The sequence below is a fragment of the Camelus bactrianus genome, chromosome 22, assembly GCF_048773025.1.
Source record: "Camelus bactrianus isolate YW-2024 breed Bactrian camel chromosome 22, ASM4877302v1, whole genome shotgun sequence".
Lineage (NCBI taxonomy): Eukaryota > Metazoa > Chordata > Mammalia > Artiodactyla > Camelidae > Camelus > Camelus bactrianus.
The window spans coordinates 11159352-11181357 of NC_133560.1; the positions used below are offsets into that span (position 1 = coordinate 11159352).

Consider the following 22006-nt stretch of genomic DNA (forward strand, 5'->3'; position numbering starts at 1 on the left):
TCTGTGAGTAGGGAGGGGGGAGGATCAGCAGGGGTGGGGGGCAGGAAATTTCTTTGCAGCTGCTCTTTGAAATGCGTTTCTAAAATAATAAAAGTTTCTGTAATTGTATGATCTAAGCAGCTGTCTTAAAACTGGCTGTAGTCAAGGGCATTGAACTGACATTACACATTTGAGTTTCATTTTGGTACAGTGTTATTTACATATTGAGCTTTGAAATTTTTTGCCTTTTAATTGTTTTAATTTATTATTGAAAAATTTCCAGACCTTCATCTGGTGCCTGTAATTCGCAGCAGCAGCACTTCTTCATGCCTGTGTGTGCAGTGTTCTGGCCTCAATTTCTGGGGCCATAATGTGTCCTCTTGCTGCCTTGGGGAGGGGGGTGGCGGTAGGAGATGGGGGAGTCTCAGCACGATAGAGTAAATGAGAGCCAGACATGGGTACTTAAGAAAATGCTTTGTTTTTAACACCTCAGAGCACTTTTTAGCCCAGGCATTTAGCCCACCATATTCAGTCAACTCTTTGTCCTGAATAGGCTTGAAACCAGAAAGTTACAAGGTCTGCACAGCTTCTGGGAGCAGCAATTCTAAGGTACCTAATAGAGTTTGGGTGATTCCTGTTCTTCTTTAAATATTTAAGGAGTATGAGACTTACTCGTGCTGTACCAGTAGTAGAGAGGGCTTAGCGATTTGCTAGAGGAGGGCGTAATATTTTCTCTGCAGAAAATAACAAACAAGAGCAATGAATACTTTAGCTTTCTTGACCAAGGATATCAGCTGAGGCTGTGTCTGGAAGAGGGAAGAAGAGAGACTGACATTGTTGAGTACCTATTCCGTATCTGGCTCCTTAGTAACCTCCTCTTACTAACCTTCCCAACAAAGTTAGGAAGTTCTTTCTCTACAACATGAGGCTGTGGAGAGGACCTGTCTCAGAGGGTTGTTGTGTAGGTTATATGAGATAATCCATTTCAGGCATTTAATTCATTCCTATTTTATGGAAGACTGAGCTCCAAAAAGGAAAACTGATTTGCTTCAACCTACGTTATATTACTCTGTAGCCAGTGCATTTTCTGAGAGACTAAAACATGCTGCCTCCTAGAAGGATGAAATGAATTTAAAGTGTTAACAAAAGGAAATGAATCAAATCTTGTAGCTTTCACTGAGCTGTTCCTCGGTTGGACCAATGGCCCTTGGAAGAGCAGGAGGTATGTGTTAGTAATGAGTTTCCTTATGCAGCCATCCCAGTGGTGTGAGCTAGCGAGGTGGGGGGAAACCAGGGAGGGCTGAAAGGGATATTACTTCTATAAAGCAGTAGTTCCCAGCATGTCAGAGTTATCTGGTGGCGTGTCTTAAAAATACAGATTCCTGGGCCCCACCATTTAGAGATTCTGATTCAGTAGATCAGGAGAATATCCAGGAATCTGCTTTTGCTGCTGTTGTTTTTAAAATCAGTAGGCGTAAGTGATTCAAATATAACCACCCTGGCTTCTGAGAACTAGCTCATAGACCACCCAGCCAGGTGGAAAATTTGCATGCTGCTTTCCCAGTTCATATACAGACCATGGGGATGTGGCAGCCATTGAGGCCTGAAAAAACAACTCTATAATGCATTCTTGCCTTGCTGTTTGTTTCCTCTCTCAGAGAGCAGAGGATTCAAGAGGGGAATTGGTTAGGGGTACGTTTATAACCAATTAGGAGGATTTGGTTAGTGATTGGAGAGAAACTTTGGAAAGTGATTGTGTTCTAATGTTAAGTGTAGAAATTAGATGATAAATAAGTACCCCAGAATTTGGAGAATTCAGAGAAGAGCTAAGTTTGTTCGGTCATGGCTAGAGATTGTAAAAGAAAATACGGTCAAAGAGGGTAGAGAGATTCTGAAATTTGAAATTCTGATTAATAATACATCAGTTCCAGCAGTGAAGAGGCGCAAGTAGAACACCATGTGATTATCCATAGATTTCCCTGATTTTAAATACACTTGGGCAGAAAAATGGAAGAAAGGGGCATGAAGATATATGAAAAGGTAGCCTGAAGCCTTGAGAATGGTATCAAGAAGGCTAAGCCTCAAGTAATATGCACTTGTCCAAAGTGGTTATGTAATTAGGGGCAGCTGAAAACAAATAAAATAATCAACTATTCAGAGCAAGAGTATGAAGAATGAAGGGCTAGTGTACTTGGGATGGGTGGCGTAGTGACAGTAGAAGGAAGCAGCGTGTTTTCACTCATTTAACTTACCCTTTTTCTTTTCCCACTAGAATGATGGTTTTAAAACTAGAAAGAATAGAGAAGTTGTAGTCCAAGAAAGATACAGAGATCCTTAGGAAACATATAGCTCCCGTGAACAAGTAGACTTAAGGACCTTGTGTGCCAGGAAAGTGACAGAACCTACAGCTGTGACTTTCAGAATTGTGCGACATTGAGAAGTGGTCGAAAGCCAGTAGGTAGAGCTCCTGGGTACAGTTGTGCCCAGACAGCTTGTATGGCTGTGTTTGGTAGTCCTGCGTGATAGTACCCAGCGATGATTGATGAGCAGATTTCGTGGTTTTGAGATCTGGAGAAGGTGCATTTGGGAGATATTGGCTGTTAAATTTGATGTTCCATTCTAGTCTAATTTTCAAGTGGATTTTCAAAAGGTAATTAACTGCAAGAAAAGACTAGGTAGAGATGTATAAGCTTAGAAGGACGTAGTATACAGAAAGTTAAAAGCCATTGTCTCTGAGAGGTGGGATTTAGGAATTTAAAAACATTTTTCTATGCATTTTATAGTTTTTGAGGTACACAAAGCAGTTTGTGTCAGCTTGTAAACAAACAATTGCAATGCCAACTTTATGCAGTAAGCACCAGCAAGGGAACACAAACAGCAACCATGCCAGATTCACCTGATTTGCTTTTTGGATGAAGTTATGAAACTAGCAGGTCAGAAACATGGTGTAAAGATAGGAGTGTCTTCATGGGCAGAGTTTCTTCAAATGCCCTTGAGGACTGAGTAGAGAGATGTGGGCTGGGTCATAGCATAAAATTCAGATGGTTACAGAACTGGTGGCTCAGTGTTGGTGCTTAGTGAGTATTTAATGAGTGGATGAATGATAGCCTAGAGGGAAATAGAGAATCATGGGTGCTGTCCTTGGTTCTGACCCATTTTCCATGTTTGCCAACAACTTGGGATAAAGACTTACTACATTTGCCCATCATGCAGATCTTGTGTGGAATAACCACACCTCTGGATGATAGAATCAGAAATGGAAGGGTCAGGTAAAACTTTGAAGATGAACTGTAGTCAGGATAATACAAACTTTGGCATGAAGCTGCCTCCCACTTCTAAACTAGCTGTACAAATACAGAATCAGAGGGAATTGTTTTAATAGATGTTTGAGGGGAGGGGCCTACGTTCAGCTCCCCACCGTCTTAGGGGTCTGCCATGACATGACCGCAGATGAAGGCATGTGAGTGTTGCTGCATTAAAGCTAATACAGTGACGTCTGCAAGGAAAGATAGTGGTTTCAGTGTAGTTAGTCTTCTTTATCAGATTAGGATATTAGATCTAGTCCAGAGCAGGAGAATTAGTATACGAAGGGCCTGTAAACTGTCATCAGCCTGGTACATCGTCATTCTTAGAGTTGGGCAAAAACGTCGTCTCTAAAGCATTTTTGATGCATCATCTCATTTGGGTATTTTCAAAATAAGGCAGAGATTATTATCCCCATTTTATACAGATGAGGAAACGGAGACTCTGAAAGTCTAGTGATTTCTCTCTACCCTGCCAAGTTAGTGCTACTCTACTGCTCTTTATCTTGAAAAAGAGAACAAATTTTAACCTTGGATGGTGACCTTTAAAACTTTGTCATAGGACTTTTTCATCTGATTCTTACAGAGAAACATGAGAAAGGACAGTTGTTCCTGGTGATGACCATTTTATAGTGTAAAAAGCTAGGGGGCGGGGATGTTTCAGTATTGTTTCATGTCGTAGAACCACAGCATGATGAACCTTGGCTTGAAATTGGAATTACCTGACTGTGTGTTTTGTGTTCCCACCCCTGCACAGAATAGGTCTCGGGATGAGCTTTATTTCTGATAGCTTGCAGGGGATGCGCCCAAAACCACAGGGTGGGAGTTTATAGGTGGCAACAGTGTTGACTGCAGTCATGGTCTTACCCTGTGTGTATTGGCAAAGGCTGAATCTTGGTTGCCCTTGAGAGGATACTGCATCTTGTAGGATAAACCTCTTAAAGTTCTAGAACTTTCAGGCATGTGTTTCATGGTTTTGAGGATTTTACCTCCACAAGAAGGAGATGGAGCAATGATTGACAAAAATACATCTAAGTACACCTGACTTAATTAAGTCTTGGATTGTTCAACTTTTCATAAGCCTTTTCAGATGCATGTGCTTCGTGAAACTTTTTGTCTCCTTAGCGCCGAGGGATATCCATAGGTCATGCGTTAATAGGATGATTTGTTATGAGACACAGTGAACCAGAGGGGAAAGAACATAATCTTTGGAGCAAGAGATTGGAGTTGCAGTCTTGGCTTCGCTACGCTATAGTGGTGAAACTTTGAATGCTTTTACCTCTCTCTGCCTTATCTGTAAAATTTGGGGTGTCATTGCCCCACAGAGTTATGTAAAAGAAAATGGCAATAAATCTTTTATTATAGTATATGACAAATAGAGAACTGTCGAGGGTTGGCTTTTACACACAGGAACTGTTGCCATCACTTGCTTTATCTTAAAAAACCAGAACCAAAAAGAAGTGTTTATGCTTATGTACTCATGCACTTGTGTATCTGCAGACTTTTGATATTACTCAGGTATATTTCCTGGTTCAGGATTTCTTTATTCCTCTTACCTTTAAGGAAATGGTAACTGGTACATTTCCATCTCCTTTCCCATTTCTTCACTGACTTTTCTATTTTGTAGAGCAAGGCTTAGATCACATAGCAGAAAACATTCTTTCTTACCTGGATGCCAGGTCTCTGTGTGCAGCAGAGCTGGTATGTAAAGAATGGCAGCGAGTGATCTCCGAAGGAATGCTTTGGAAGAAGCTGATTGAACGAATGGTGCGCACTGATCCTCTATGGAAGGGACTTTCAGAAAGGAGAGGGTGGTAAGTATTTGGGTTGCTTGTTCCCTTGAAAAGGGTTCTTTGACATGGGGTCAGTTTGATGACTAAAAAGGGCAGTTATACTTGCCAGATGTATTGACGTATTTTAAACAAGTGGGAGAAGATGAGTGGTCAAGTTGAGGGGGGGAAAAGTTAAAGCTGTTAGAATAACCCTTTCTGAAATGCATATTTCACCTTTATTAATTGTTAGGCAGTATTGTATAGTTTGAATGAGTCGGCTTTTCAAAGCCATGTGTTTTTGCTTTTCCTTTCACATTTTCCTTAGGTGATGATAATATTACCAAAAGATAGATTTTTTTTTTTTAAAGAAAGAAAAATAGGAGAAAGTCAAATAAGGCCATTTTGCTACGAGTTATTTTTCCTGGTTGAAGATGGGCGGTATAGAGGGCAGGATTTTTCAGAGACAACCTATTATCTTAAATACAGCTTTAGAGCTCTGCACGTGCCAGCCACCTGGCCCAGCTAGCAAGAGAGAGAGAGCCCCAGCTGTGGCAGATGAGTGGTGGGTGCTGTGAGTGATGGCTAGGGCTGTGTTTTCTTTATGGGAAGAAGTTTGATATGTTCTAAGTTAGATTTTTCTCAAAGCTGAACTAGCACTTTTTGTTAAACAACAGAATGAAAGGCTAGACTATTATGTTGGGTATTCAGAACATAAGAGGTTAGGACCATGTGAGAGAACTGTAAGCTGAAATAAACTTGTGTCTAACATGTACATTTAATTGTCAGAAATCCTGCTTTTGAACTATTAAAGCTCAATGCAAGTCAAAAACCTTGAAAGATTCATCTCTGTAAGCACCATGTTTACATAAACATAAAACTCACCCTTTTATGTGCAAAAATGTAACATCTGTTTGTTTTTATTTGCCAGGGATCAGTACCTATTTAAAAACAGACCCACAGATGGCCCTCCCAATTCATTTTATAGGTCATTATACCCAAAGATTATCCAGGATATAGAGGTAACTTTATGATTTATCTGTTTTATGGGCTCTTTGTGTCTTGTTCTCAACTTTTTTATGTTGCCTTAGAGTATTCTGTTGATCTTAAATCATAGAACTAGTAATTTTTTTTAAACCTGAACGCTTGAAGCAAATGTGTCACAATGTGTAATCTGTAGCTATTCTTCACGGTAGATAATGCCTTTTTCTAAAAAATGATCTAACTTCTCTGAAACACAAAATGCTTCTGCAGGGCTGTCAGTTAATTAGAACCTTAATCCAAAATCAACTTTTTATTCTAATTTGATAGAATTTCCAAAATCCAAGGCTCTGTTCTTTAAGTAAGCAGAGTTTTACGTTTTTGAGCCATCTCTGGAGAACTGGAGGCGGCGCAGCCTCGATTTCCTCTGTAAACTTCCCATAATTTTTCTTTAGAATCACTCAAATACGATTCTGAGCAACGGTTAAGTGGCTTTTATAGAGCAAATTATGCTCCTGGACCATTTTGGATTTGAGTGCGACTTCTCCAGACCAGTAAAACTCTGTGAACTTGATGAGAAACATTGGAGATGTTTGATATTGTTCATGTGTTCTAATTAGTTCAGTTTTATTATTTAGCCCTTTTCCTTGAACCAGGAAAGACATGCACAGGCATTTCTCATTAACTCTTTCACATGTGCTCTTGGCAGGTCTTGGTTACTGCACTATTTCCTCCTTGGCAGAAAAGTTCAGCCTTTGCTAGGCAATGCCGTATCACCCATAAAGTTATACCCAGTTTCCCAAATGTGAAGTAATCCTTGCCCTCAGGTGATAGACATAAAAGTTATTGTGCCAAAATTCATTAATGGTGAAACACATGCTTTTTTTTTTTCTTGGAGGCCCCCCCGCCACCCTCTTTTTAAGGCAGATGTGAACTAATGGAATCATTTGGTTAATGGTAAATCTGAATGTGACTTGTCTTGAGTATTCTGTTCCCTAAAATGAGCTATAAAGTAACCTTTTAGGGAAGGTTAAATAATTTAAAACTTCAGCCAGACATCATAAAGTTTAGGAATTAATTGATCCATTGGCAGTTCAAAACCTAGAATAAACTGCTCCTGTAGTGTTACTAGCCGAGCCATAGTGTTAACTTGAATCTTTGGGTGGGTGTGTGTGCTTCAGGCAAGAGGGGACTGCCTTACCACTGTGTAGTTGCACTGAGATGCTGCCTGTGCCTGCATCTTAGAAACTATGTTACCTTTTACTTTTTTCTCCCCAACTATTCTTTATAAAGTATCCCCGAATTTCCTTGAATAATTTTAGCAAGCCCTTTATTGTAAGAATGATCATATCTAAAGTCAATTATTATTAATACATAGGAGCTCTAGAAATAAATAGATCAGGTTGAAGATTTGGTGGCATAGATAATTTTATTTAATCCGCTTGAGTACTATGGTAACCGACAGTATGAACTCAGTTTTCTATGGCGTGACAGTATGTGACACCACCTACCATAACCATTTCCTCAGGCTGGAATAATATTTTAAAGTTAGTAGAGGAGGCAGATGTAAGGGGAAATAGAGCTATGGGGGAAAACCCTGTTTGACACAAAACCTCTGCATCATGGTGGTCTACCCAGTGGTTCTTAAAGTGTGGTTTAGGAAAACCCACTGGTTGGCCACAAGAGTCTCCTCCAGATTCTTGTGGGCTAGTTCTCTTAGTGTAGGGGCCGATGTTTTATACTTTGGTACATACACTAATAGTAATAATAATAAAAAATAATGTACCACGTATAGAGGGTTTTCTTGTGCTAGACACTTTGTTAACTTCATTTATACCTCTGGACAGTACTTGAAAGGTAGGCCCTGCCCTGATTTAAAGTTGAGGAGCCTGAGGCCCAACAAGGTTAAATAACGTGCTCAGGATCACACAGCTGCTGAGACACTGAGTCTGTGATCAACTATATTCTTCTGCACTTGGTACAACTTTTATTGCGCTATAGATCACTGGTACTTCATCAAAATAGAGTTCTTTGACTCTGTTTTGGGAGTGTGTTTTATACTGCCCTGAGTGGACACACAAGTTGTATCAGTGATCCACGGATCAAACAAATAACAGACTCATGAGCTTGGCTTTTACCCATATAGCTGGTCTGAAACCGTCACAAGCAGAATGTAATATTTACAAGTACTCTGTTTTAAGCCCTTGCGTTATACTCATGAACTATGTTGTGTGGCTTTTGTAGATGATTGCCTTGAATTCTGACAACAAGGGACATGTCTGTAAGAAGGGGAAACTGAGGCTAAGAAGTTTTAGAACTTCCTACATAGTTAAGTAGAAGAGAGGGATTTTAACTGAGGTCTGTTTAGCTCTAGGCTTAGAGTTGTTGTTTGTCATTTTCAAAGTAGAAAATTCAAGAAGTGCAGGAGAAAGAGGTATGTTGTTATATGCCCGCAGACTTTTCAAGGTGATCTTCTCATCTTTCTCCAATTGCGTGAGTACTCAGTGTCCTTGACTTTTAGTTGAAAAAGGGGTTTGAGTTAAGATAAGATTAGTTGGCTGTGTTTTAGTACAGTTATGGGAAAGGTAATAGTGCTTTAAAGGGTTTTAAGCCTGTTGCCAAAAGATACATTGCACTCTGAGCATGAAGTGGATGTTTTTGTCCCCCTCCGTAGTTGCCTGCACACGGCTTTGGAGTGTCTGTGTTTTTTCTCCATATACTTTGCAGGGTTGCCAGTTCGCAGCACTTTTTGCTTTCTCACCTTCTTGCTCTGCCTTGACAGCTCTGGTTCATGTGCTGCCCCTGTCATCCATCCATTTCCATATTTGGCTCTGGCTAGCAGATGACCTTGGCCCTCTGCACTGACCCAACAGGAATTGGCTAACTTTTAAGAAAAAAAGTAGGGAACCTGACTTAGTGTGGCCAACCCCTATTATTCAGGAAATGAGAATGTGAGAAATGAAGTCTGGAGAGAATAAATAGGAGTTCTTAGCTTTCTGCAAAGGTTCATCTCTCATGGGTATTCTTGCCACACACAGAGAGAGAAGGAGAGAGAGAAAGGGTTTAGAGTGCCTCTGAATTGAGAAGGAATTCCTGGAAAACCTGAGGCACATTCCTAAAAGCAGAAGCCATATTTCCTTTGCTATCTAGAGTCTCAATTGTTACCATCATTATCATCATTATCATTAATGGGGAAGCTCACTGTTAGGTATTTTGCGACAGTGATTTAATTTAATCTTCAGATTGTCTAACCTGAGACTCTAGTCCAAAGCCCATTTCAGCCTACCGTGCCTCCAAGTGTCCCTCAACAGAGATAGGTATTGTTAATTAGACAGAGTTCTGATGTCCTGAACTTGGATTTTTCTCTTTTGCATCTCAGAGTGGTGGCAAACTCTTTCATGTAATATGCCTTTTTCTTCTTTTTATTCACTGGATTAAAACTTTTGAAGCAGTCTCCTTGGAACAGAACACTGGTAGAATGATGGTGTGTTGTATCGCACCTTTTAATAAACCACATTTTATTCAGGGAAAGTGGGGAGCTTTTTTGTGGTTTGCAAACTTGATATTAACATTGTTCTAACCAGAAAATGCTAAAACTTGCCCACCCACCCAGTTGTGTTTAGGCTTCTAAAAATAATGTTATTCTCCATACTCAGACATCTGTTTTCACTCTATTGCCAATTTAAATGCTGCTGTATACTCTGTGTATCATGGCTACTTTCCCAGTATTTTGAAAATTTGCACAGGGTAAGGGGATTTTACAAGTTCTCAAAAACATGAAATATTCCTCTACAGTAGCCACACCACATGATGTGTAAGCGAAATGGCAGGTATCTGCATAGTTAAAGAGGTGCACCTGTGTGTGCCCTTTATTCTTGCTGCTGAAGTGAAGCTAACCATTGAATTGCATGTGAAGGCTGAGCCCCTTCCTGGAAATGGATGGGGAGGGCCCAGGGCCATCAGCACTGAAGATCAGCCTAGGCTGAGACAGCAGTTCCTGGCAATTTGGTGAGGTTTTTTTGGTCACAGCCTACTCCTCCTGGTCAGTGCTGTCCACAGACAAGGACGAGCATCACTGCTGCCATTTGCAGGTGCTGTCGTGGGCACTTGTCATATGTCATCTCTGATCCTTCCAGCAGATCTGAGGAAGTATGTATTATTTTTTCCATTTCTACAGAGGAGGAAACTGCAGCTCAGACAGTTCAAGTCATTTGCCAAAGCTGCTAATTGGCCTAGGTATTTTCTACCACAATGGGCTGCCTTCCACTTTTAAAGGTCTAGTTTTTCTGAAAAAGACCTGGCTTATATAAGCATTCTAATAAGGGTTGAGATCGTCAAGTATGGTGGTAGGTAGTACTTTGGGCAGGCGTAGTCAGCAGGAAGTGTTGCTTGCTTTTGTGGGTGGCCTTGAGAATTGAGAAGAGTGAGGTCTCAGGAATTATACAGGGTCGGTGTGCAACAAAGCAGTCGGCTCCCTGTTCTGGTGTAGTGTTGCTTTCCTGGCATTTTGAAACAAGCTACCCTTGTTTTGGGATTCATGAACCTAATAAGTTTTAAAACAGCCCTAGGTGGAAACTTCCTAAAATGACCCATTAAAAATTATTTGGCAAGCTTTTTCTTTCAAAATTCAGAAGTGTATTTTCAAATATTAGGCTCTTTCTGAGTGTTGAGAAGCTAAGCCATTTCCTAGCTTCCATTTGGCTTAGAATGAAAGCCTGTTATCTAGCCGAGCTTTCAAGAGGTCCTGGCCTCTGGCTCTTGTTTGAGGGTTGGAGATAGAGGGGATGGCCCAGCCTTTCATGTTGGGTGGTGTGCTCTGTCCAGGCATCTCAGGGGCTGGGTGTGTCCCAGGCTGACGGTATTGCCTTCCCCAGCTCCTCTCTGCTGTGTCCTCAGGGTGTTAGGTACAGTAGAAGAACATAACCAAGTCACCTGGCTTTAGAAAACATTTTAGAATAGTGGGAGAGCATGTTGGAAATTCATTTTTCTATGGGGATTCCTCCACCCACTCTAAGTTAAAAAAATTTTTTTTCAAACTCCCATGTGATAGTAAATGTGCTTTTTCTATTCATTGCAATATACAGAGGAGCAGAGCTACTTACTGATTCAATATTTTAAAGCAGTTGTGTATATTTTAAAACTAAGAGCAGGTAGATGACTTTTTAAATAACACCTGATACATAGATAAGACATATTATGGATTCATCTTTGTGATGTTTTGGATTTATGTGGAATGACATTCAGCAGCAACTCTCTGGGCCCTGGCAGGGTGTGGCCTGAATGTTGGTAACCACGGCCAAGAGTCACTGGCCATGAAATGAAGAAGGCTTGTTACCGGTAGGTCTGCCTCCTAAGTCAGTGTTTCTCCTGGTACGCTTATTAGCATGCTAAGGTGGCACAGTCACTACCTAAAAATAAATTCTTTCTCTAAATGAGTCCAAGCATTCTTTGTATTCCGGGTCCCCTTTTAAAAAATTGTTTATATAGAAAGATCTGCTGTCTACCTTGATAGTGGTAGCAGCAGTGGGGTGAATTTTTTTTTAAATTTGTTTGTTTTGAAATGTGGTTTTGTGTCTGACATTTTACAAACTCACTAGAGATGCTGCTGCTGGCTGAGAAGCTCTGACTTGGTGGCAGAAGGACAGATGAGCAACTCCTCACTCCTGGCATCTCCATGGTGCCGCTCTGCACCCCCTGGGTGCGAGAAGTATGTGATCCTGCCTTCTCAAGGCTATATATGGGAGCTCTTTGAGGACAGGAATTACATTTCCAGGCTCCTGTGCTAAGTACTGAGGCCACAGATGAGGAAAGATTCTCCTCTTTAAGCATGTATGTATCAGTGTCTCCAGTCCTCCATTTCTTTCCTGTAAAATGGGGACAATAATTTTGGCTTCAGAGTTGTGGTGATTAAATTAACTATAAAATATATAAAACACATAGCGTAGTGTTGTGGAAGCATAGTACCTGGCACGTAACATTCAGTAAATTTTAACATTTTAGAGCACACAGAAGCACATTGCCTTGGATGTATGGTTTGTTAGATGTCAGCAAACCCAGTAATTAAGTGCTTATCGTGAATAAAGGTGAGATTTACCTCCTTTCTTCAGCAAAACAACTAATTAAACTTTTAGCTACTCAGATAGGTCTTTTGAAGTAGATTCTGAACTCAGGTGTAGCCAATTACTGTGGTCCCTGTCCTCCCCTGGTTTCAAGTATCAGGAAGTGACACTTTGTTCTTAGTGGAAACGTTATATCTTTTGATCCTGAAAATCTGTAACATCCACTACCAGAGGTTAGGTCTTGTGCTCTGGGCGTGACCCACTTCCTCATTAAACTTTGCCCACTGGTCTCAGGCCATAGCGCTGTTTAAGATCCCTTAAGTCCTGCAGCATTTACAGTTTTTAATCACTCATTTGTTAATGATGTTTTATCTGGAGTTATTGATCTTTTTGTGTTCTGTGTTGACTGCCTTGATAGCTAAGACTACATTTTCTTTATAGACACTGTGTATTTTACTAGAAAAAACATAGACTCAGAGTCAGGAAGAACTGAGTGTGATTTCTAACTCAACCAGTTACTAGGTCTATGGCTCCAGGCAGGTTGCACTGTTTCCTTGTTTGTAAAAAGAGATGATAAAAACTTTCTTCCAGGGTTAATGCATGGATCACTTCACCAAATAAACCTATGTTTAGAGTATATCCACTTCTAGTTGCTGTGTGCCTAGGTATTGCAGGGTGCATCCTATGAAAGTAGTATGCTTCCTCTTGATCTAAACCCCCGTGCCCAGCACAGCCGGTACCTGCCATCTCAGTAGGTGTTGCACGGATGATGTAAGAATGAGAATCCAGGGCCGAAATGTGCCATTCTTACTCTAAAGGAGCTTCAGGCTGGTGGAAGATTAAAAATGGGCAACAAAATTCTTTCTATAGTAATTGGCATGTAGTAGTTGTCAATATCTTTTCTCAATGATCAAGACAATGCTTTGGATGGATACACAGATTGTCAGTATATGCCTAATGTTAGTGGTGGTCTTCTGCCAAATATTTTAATTGGCAATAGAGAGTGACCCAATGAGTTACTATTTATTTGTATGTTTTGGGTGCAAATGGCATTCTTTAAACATATTGGATTCTGTCTAGGCCATTTTTTTCAAACCCAACCCAAACTCATTGGAAATCCTATGTCAGTTGCCAGACGGGCAGGGAACATTTGAGGAAAAACATTGTTGGGCTAATGTCTTACTTGGAAGAGAGTGTGATTCCTATCCACAGACAGTTATGCAAACCAAGATGGAGTATCAGTGGTATGCTGTTTTCTGAAAGCAGTGCCAAAGCCTGAACCCTGATAGAATAGTTGATTCACAAAAACTCATCTGTTGCCTCCTTTTCCCCTTAGACTATAGAATCTAACTGGCGGTGTGGACGACACAACTTGCAGAGGATTCAGTGCCGCTCTGAAAATAGTAAAGGTGTCTACTGTTTACAGTATGATGATGAGAAAATTATCAGTGGCCTGCGGGATAATTCTATTAAGGTGAATGACTGCATCTTCTATGTATTATTTTTAGAATTGTAGTTACGTGTTAGATACTAGATGTAACAATCTCTCCATTTCCTCCAGATTGGAGGAAAATGTTCCTCTGTTCCTCTCAACCTTGGCAGCTCTCTGTGTGGTTCTAAAGACCCGGAGCCAGAGCATCTCCCCGTCCTAACACCAGACCTCTGGGTTGCCTCACTTCTTATCCTTCTCTAAGCACACTCAAATTCTGTGTTCTGGGTTCAGGTGCAAAGAGAAAACACCTCAGTATCCCAGGGCCCTTGATCGCTCTGCTGGCTGATGACGCTTGCTAGCCTGTAAATCACACTCGTTGCCTTTTATGGTTTCTGTGAAAAGCTCAGGTGATAACACAGAAGAATGACAGAGCAATTTATATTGTTTTTATTCACTTTTCAGTAGTAGATAAACTGGATCATTTCTCTTGGTTTAATGTTTGATAGCTCTAACAGATTTTGTTTCACATTGTTTGTAGCTTAAATTGTCTCATATTTAAGAAAACATTGTGGGGTTTTGTTTGTTTGTTTGTTTGTTTACCTTTAGCTTTAATTTACATCCAGGTCAATTCACTCCTGGTATAAAATTCTGTGAGTTCTGACAAGCACAGGGAATTGTATAACTGTAACAATAATCAAGATCCAGAACAGTTCCATCATCCCCCAAATTCTTTTGTCCTGCTTCTTTGTGTTTACTGCCCATTTCCTGCCCCCAGGCCCTGGCAACCAGTGATCTTTTCTGTCCCTATAATTTTGCCTTTTCAAGAATGTCCTATAAATGGACTCACACAGCATGTAGGCTTTTGAGTCTGGCTTTGTGTACTTTGCATTGTGCCTTTGGGATTCTTTTACATTGTTGCATTTAGCAATGGTTGATTCTTTTTTGTTACTGAGTCGTATTCCATTTTATGGTTATACCACAGTGTGCTTATCCAGTTACCTATCGAAGGACGTTTGTGTTTCCAGTTTTTCACAGTTATGAATAAAGCCACTGTAAACCTATGCATGCAAATTTTTGTGAGAACGTAGGTTTTCATTTCACTTGGGTAAAAACCTAGGAGTGAGATTGCTGACTCATATGGTAAGTATGTGTTTTACGTGTTAAGAAATTGCCAAGCTGTTTTTTTAAAAGTGGCTCTTTATGACCCACTTGTATGAGAGTTCCTTTTGTTCTGCTCCTAATCAGCCCTTGTAGTCTCAGGGTTGGGTGTTTTTTGTTGTTGTTTTTGTTTTTTTGGATATTAGCCATTTGAATAAATATCTAGCATACCTCATTTTGATTTAAAGTTACATTTCTCCAGTGACAACGAACATTTTTTCACATGTATTTGCCATCTGTGTATTTATTGGTGATGCTTCTATTTAGATCTTTTCCCTAATTTTAAAATGGGTTTTCATATTATTGGATTTTGAGAGTTCTTTATATATTCTGGAAACAACACCTTTTTTATATATGTTTTGCCCATATTTTCTTCCAGCTCATGACTTGTCTTTTTGTTTCTCGATGATGTCTTTTGTAGAGCAGAAGATTTTAATTTTGATGAAGTTTGCTGTTGTTTTCTTTTATGGCTCATGCTTTTTTTTTTTAATTTTTTTTAATTTTAATTTTTTTATTTTTTATTTTTTGGAGGGGAGGTAATTAGATTTAGTTATTTATTTTTTGGAGGAGGTACTGGGAATTGAACCCAGGACCTTGTGCATGCTAAGCATGCACTCTACCACTTGAGCTATACCCTCCCCCCCCGGCTCATGCTTTTGATGTCGTATCTAAGAAGTCTTTGACTGAGCCTTTTGAATCTGTAAATTTATGTCTTTCACTCACCAAACTTCAGAAGTTTGGGCCATTATTTTTTCAGTTTTTTTTTTTTTTTCGCACCAATTTCTTTCTCCTTTCCTTCTGAGACTCTTAATTACATAAATATTGATATTGTCTTACTTTTTTGTAATCTTTTTTCCCTCTCTTTTTGGATAATCTCTATTGATCTGTCTTCAAGTGGACTGAATTTTTTATCTCTGTTCTGTATCTTCCCCCATTGATTGAATTTTTAAATTTCAGATACTGTATTTTATAGTTTCTGTTTCTCTGCTGAGAGCTTCTCTCCTTGCATCCACATGAGGTGTGTTTATCTTTACCTTATGAAGTATAGTTACAATAATTGCTTTGAAGTTTTTGACCATGACAACATTTGGGTAGTCTCCAGCTTGTCATTTGTTGATTGTCCATTCCCCTGAGAATTGATCACTTTTCTTGGCCTTTGTGTGTCAAATAACTTCGGATTGTATCTTAGACATTGTGGATGTATATTATAAAGACTGTGGATCCTGTTATAATTCTCTGGAGAATATGTATGGGTGAGTATATTTTTAAGCAAGTGGTCAGCCTAGTTAGGCAGTTTGATTCTAATCTCTTTTCTGCTGTTCAAAGTCTTTGTCATGCTACTTTGGGTCTGTCTTGAGCTTGCACTGTTCAGAGGTTAGTCAGAGACTTCAGCAGGGGTTTAAATATCAGGTCACTTTTCTATAGCCTTTGCTGTGCTGGTTCAGTCTGCCCTGTCTGTGCACTGCTTAAGGGCAAGTCCAAGTCATCTGTTGTCTGGATTCTCATATAGAATTAGGGGAGCCTTTTTTCCCCCAACTCTTTCCTCTTTTGGATTTTTCTAAGTCTCTACAGCCCACAAGGATCCTTTCTTCCTTTTACTCTGGCCAGAAAAGTGAGGTTTCTCTTGGAATTTTAGTTACCTGTGCCACTGCTCAGCAGTGCATCTCCATGACTGGGCTTGTCCTTGGATCAAAGCCATGTGAGAAAAGAGAAAAAAAATAAGGTGGTTCACACATTCTTTGGCCCCCAAGGATCCCTTTTCTAGCCTTTCTGTCCCCAAAGAGTGGTTTCTCAGATTTTAGCTCCCTGTGCTATTTCACAGTGCATCTCCCTGGTTTGGACCAACCTTTGGGTCAAAACCACAAAAAAAGGAAACGAGAAAACAACAGACAGAAAGAATGGTAAACTCACCCCATGTGGATCACGTCTCCAAATTTTTACCCCTTGCCATGATGTATTTGCTTTCTCCCTGCTGCCCCGCCCTTCCCAGTTTTCAGAGTCCTCAGCTAGTTGTTTTTGTATTTTTTTCTGTAGAGTTTTTAGTTACAGTCAACCGGGAGGGTAGGTTGTAGTGAGCTTTCTCCACCTTGGCCCTGTTTTTCGTATTATTTGATTTTAGGTGAGTTAAAGAGTATTTTGCTTGTTTGTTTTTTTTTGTTTTAAAAAATAAATATGAAATAGTAGCATTTCAGTAATTCCAATAACTAGGGCAGAAAACTACTCTGGATTACAGAATATAATGTAAAGAAACTGGTTTGTTGATTTTCTGTATGTATGATGGTGTTTCCCAAAAGGTATTCTGTGGAGGTGAATCTAAAGGATATTGCTTTGAAGAATAATTCCCTTCAAAGAAATTTAGAAAACACTATATGCTGTGTCCCCTTCTTAGAAATCTACAGGGTATAGTAACATGTAAAGGCTCTGAGAAGGTCTGCAGTAGAGACACCCAGAGTTTTCCAACTTCTAAAATACACCGACCACGGAACTCTCTTTTTGTGTAATACTTATTGACAGCCCTAACCTGTGGCCACAGATATGCTCTGGAAAGAGTGACATGTGTTACTATTTAATTTTGACATCTCTCCTTTAAGGAATAGATATGAATGGTTTATAAGGACCTTGTCAAAGCATAGGCTGGCCATGGGCTGCATTTCACTTACGCTGGGTGCGTTTCCAAAGAATTCTCTTTAATGGAGGCACACCCTTTCCTAAATTAGGCCTGCATTTGGTTTACGAGGTGTGGAACAGAGGAGCAGAACTACCCTTTAGAGGGCTCCTCTAGACCAGTGGTTGGGAGCTTTTTGTGTTTGGTTCTGCTCCGGTCCTTGATGAACTGATCACGCTTCCAAAATAACTGTGGTTCTGCCGGGTCAGAAGTGAGAAGCAAGCCCTGCTTTTATAGGAAGGCACTTAACTGACCGCAGTGCTTGTAACGTCTCGGCCATTTGTAGTAAACTTCAGGGACACTGCAAATTATGATAGTAGTATTTTACAAGGGAAGAAATAGGTTCACAGAATGTATTTTTTAACAACACAGTCTTCGAAAAAAATCAACTCCCCCCTCCTCATTATAGGCGGACAGTATTAAAAACTTGGAAAACACTGGGAAGATCAAAAGAAGGGAAAACAGCACTCAGTACAAAACCAACAACTGTCAACATTTTACTTCTTTTTAATCTGTTTTTAAATACTTAGTGCTTATGTCACTATATAGATAATTTTTCTTCTGATTCTTAAAAACTGCAACTGCAATAAAGCGTTATACTTTCTCATTAAAAAACTCTTCCTAGTTTACTTTGAAATTTTTCTGAGATGCTGAACATTTTTTATTTAAAAATTTTTGTAAACAAATGTAATGGGTTAAGGGGCATGCATTTTTAAAGGCTCTTAATAAATACCATCACATTGTTTTCCAGAGGGTAAGCCAACTCTTTTCATAGAGTTTATTTAAGAATTCTCTTCATAAGGCTGTTAAGTGTAATGGGTAGAGTAGTTATGGGGACAAAGTAAACAAAAAAGTACATTTGTTCTGGAAGTGATTCAGTATTGCCTCTTCCCCTTTTGTTGTTTACCACCTGTTTGATGTTTATTGCTCTTGTTTACTGTAACAGGTTTGTTTCGTTTTATGATTCAGAGAATAAGATGACACAAAAACATTTGTCAGAATGTGATATACTAAGTTACTGTTTATGGTTGATCTTGTCTCAATAGATTTGGGATAAAACCAGCTTGGAATGTTTGAAGGTGTTAACGGGACACACTGGCTCTGTCCTTTGTCTGCAGTATGATGAACGGGTCATTGTGACTGGCTCTTCAGACTCCACAGTGAGGTGAGTGATCTGGCTTCGCAGGTCTGAGCTTGTATGCCTTCCACGAGGAGACTGAGATTCACGCCCTCTTCTGCACAAGAGCACACACATACTCTGCAGATGTTTTTGTTGTATGCTTTATTTCAGAACCACTTTTGGTGCAGGTGCATTTGAGCAAAGTAGGCAGGAAAGCTAACTTGTTAAGTAGGTCCTATTCCCATCGTCATACATTGGAATGAGACGGCAACCTGCTTTCCTGTAAAAGCACATTACCTAGCAGTAGGCTGTCTCTCCCAGGGGACCGTGCTCCAGAGGGGTGAGGGAGGAGGCAGATGTCCTAAGAGCGTGGTGGGCAGTGGCCTGCAGGCACTGCAAGAATCAGAAGCAGTTGTTTGCAGAAGCTTTGGAGGGACACAGATAATGTGCCAGGTGTTCTGTAGGTCACCCTATTGAATTCTCACATCAACCTTTCTAAGTAGGTAAATAGTGTCTTCTTTTTTTATATAGATGTAGCATTGAGAAACTGGAGGCCAGAGAGTTTAAATAATTTACTCAGAGTCACATAGTTAGTTTTGAACCTTGAATTTATATCATTTAAGGCTGTCTTGATACTATGTAGCTTTTCCAGTAATGCAGACACCAGTTTTCAGATGCCACCCCAGGGGCAGAGTGATGAGGATGGAAACAGCAGTGTTTTCTGGCTGAAGGGAAGCCACGACTGCTGGTTGGGAGCTGAGAGAGTAGAAAGGAAACATTAACGGGATCCACTCCTAAGCCACTGGGACAAGGACATTTTTCCACACCAGATGGCTTTGGGTTTTGGTGTAGTGATGAGTTCACCAGAGCCTGGAGATAATGCAGTAAGGCCTCAGCTGGACTGCTGGTAACTTAGGAAGACATGACATGTGGAGGGAGAGGAAATGCCTCTTCTGGGGTGAGTCAGAGACTTGAAGAGGATTATTTTACGGGCACACCTAAAAGATTGAAATAGTCACCAGCACGCCTGGTATCCTTTCCCTGACTCAGTGCTTCCAGGCTGCTACTTCCGCTGTAGATCCTGTCTCAGCCTTAGAAGCCTGAGTCTTTCCTGCTCTGCTCTGTCCCCTTCGGAGATTGGGGTTACAGAAAAGCTGTAATGTGAAAGGGGTGCCCCTGAGAGCACTGTATCTCAAGGATAAAGCAGTTGGGAGATGCTGGCTCTGTCCGTAAACTAGTTGGGCAAATAGATGGGTGTGGTGATTAACGAGACTCCGTGACTTAGTCTCCAGTTTGCAGTGGATAAATAGTGGACTCAAAAGCCGTCAGAGGTCAAAAGGGACCTTAAAGCCTAGAACCCAGCCACCAGGCTTTCCTCCCGTGTCATCTCAAACTCAGCGCAAAGCCCACTTACTTGAGTCATTTTTTTTTTGCCATCAGCCTGCAGACACCATCCCTGAATACCTGGCTGTTTAATACACCTAAACCTGGGCAGAGCTGCAGTTGGCCTTCTCTCTTGAAGCCATCTCGACATCTCTTCCCAAATAGAGAAATTGCTTCTGGGGGCTTCTTTTAAGCTTAGTGTCAGACCCTAATCACCAGATACACGTAATGGCCACACCTCCCCAGCCTGCTGCTAAGAATGGGCCCCCAGCTCAGATGCCAGAATCTTTTCCTGGTTGTCTTGATAATGAAGTGTTGTGCTTTTCTGTTTCCTCTAGAGTCTGGGATGTGAACACGGGCGAAGTTCTGAACACGTTGATCCACCACAACGAGGCTGTACTGCACTTACGCTTCAGCAATGGGCTGATGGTGACCTGTTCCAAGGACCGCTCCATTGCAGTGTGGGACATGGCTTCTGCCACCGATATCACTTTACGCCGTGTCCTGGTTGGCCACCGTGCTGCTGTCAATGTAGTAGACTTTGATGATAAGTACATTGTGTCTGCCTCTGGTGACAGGACCATCAAAGTAAGTGTGCCTGCATTCATAGCTCTGCTTGTTCCCAGCCCTTTAAGAACGTAGAGAGAGCAGAGGTGGCTTATACCAACCTGGCCTCTGGCAAGGTCTTTATTCTCCTCTGTGCTTATGAGGCACCCCGTTCTATACGCTCCTAGAGTCACAGGCAAGGTAGGAGGAAAGGGTCATGGGCTCAGGACAGAGAGCAGTCTCCTGTTTCATGAAATGACGTTGTTAATAGCCTTTCTAAGGGGAAGAGAATTAACCTATGGAACATGTACCATGTGCTAGAAGCTTTCCATCGCTGCCTCAGTCCACCCTCCCAGCACTCTGTTGAGCCACATTTTACAGATGTGGCTCAGAGAGTGAAGGACCGTGCTGGAAGCCACAGCTGCTTGGTGGTGGAGTCGAGGTTTGATTTTTTTTTTTTTTTTTTTTCACCTAATTTTGAGAGCCCACCGTGCCATAGACTCTGGGCTGGATGCTGGAGATACAATGATGAACAAGACATGTCCCTGCCTTCAGGGAGCTCATTATGTGGTGTGAGGCAGATATGTGACAAAGCGTTGTAGTCCAGAGTGACCCACAGGATATGGTAAATTCAGTTCTGATTCCAGTATCCAAGTTAACTTTCAAAAATTTTAGCTTTCCTCATATTTTTATAAAAGCCTTATTGAGATATAATTCATATACTGCAACATTCATCATTTTAAAGCCTGTTATTCAGTGGTTTTTAGTATCTTTACAATGTGGCATAGCCATCGCTAGTTTCAAAACATTGTCCTCACCCTCTGAAAAAACCATACCCATTAGCAGTCAAACCCCTATTCTCTCCCCCTGGTCCCTGGCGGTCACTGATCTACGTTCTGTCTGTGGATTTGCCTGTTGTAGACATTTCTAGTGGGTGTAATCATGTAATACGTGACCTTCTGTGTCTGGCTTCCTTCACTTAGTGCAGCGTTTTCAGAGTTCATCTGCGCACACTGTAGCGTGAACCAGTGCGTCTTCGTTCCTTGTGATGACTGAATACAGTTCCCTGTGTGGTGGTGCCGCGTTTTGCTTATCCACTCATCAGTTCATGGACGTTTTGGTTGTTTGTACTTTCTGTCTGTTATAAATAATGCTGCTGTAAATATTTGTGTACAAATGTTTGCCTGTACATATATTTTTAATTCTCTTGGATGGTAACCCTCTGTTGAACATTTTGAGGAACTGCCAAGCTGTTTTCCAGAATGACTGCACCATTCTCCAATCCCACCAACAATGTACAGGCTTTTATGACCTGCACTGGCCAGCAGTCCAGTATCTAGCCTCACAGATCACAGAGCTGATAGCATTAAACTTTAGATGGGGTAGTCTGGAAGCTGGGAAATTAGAATCTGTTTGTGGTAACTCACTCACGGCTCAGTCACTCCAATTTGTACAAGACCAATGCCTGGAAGTCAGGAGGGTTTGGGCCTTATTACAAAATAGATGTTGCATAATACCGGCCCAAAATATTACTCCATCTCCTTGCTAATGCGTGTGTGTGTGTGTGTGTGTGTGTGTGTGTGTGTCTGTCTGTCTGTCTGTCTGTCTGTCT

The 22006-nt window shown here is 40.8% G+C and overlaps 1 protein-coding gene across 7 annotated transcripts in view; it reads left to right on the forward strand.

Moving 5' to 3' along the window:
• Nucleotides 1-22006, forward strand: part of FBXW11 (F-box and WD repeat domain containing 11) — a 112426-nt gene that overhangs the window by 76255 nt on the left and 14165 nt on the right. For 6 of the 7 annotated variants that reach the window (XM_074350296.1, XM_074350295.1, XM_074350290.1 and 3 more), the window contains 5 exons: nucleotides 4909-5095; nucleotides 5982-6072; nucleotides 13427-13564; nucleotides 18392-18510; nucleotides 20187-20436. In XM_074350296.1, the coding sequence (XP_074206397.1) occupies nucleotides 4909-5095; nucleotides 5982-6072; nucleotides 13427-13564; nucleotides 18392-18510; nucleotides 20187-20436 (785 nt within the window). The remainder of the gene's footprint in view (nucleotides 1-4908; nucleotides 5096-5981; nucleotides 6073-13426; nucleotides 13565-18391; nucleotides 18511-20186; nucleotides 20437-22006) is intronic. The other variant, XM_074350294.1, reaches the window with a different exon arrangement.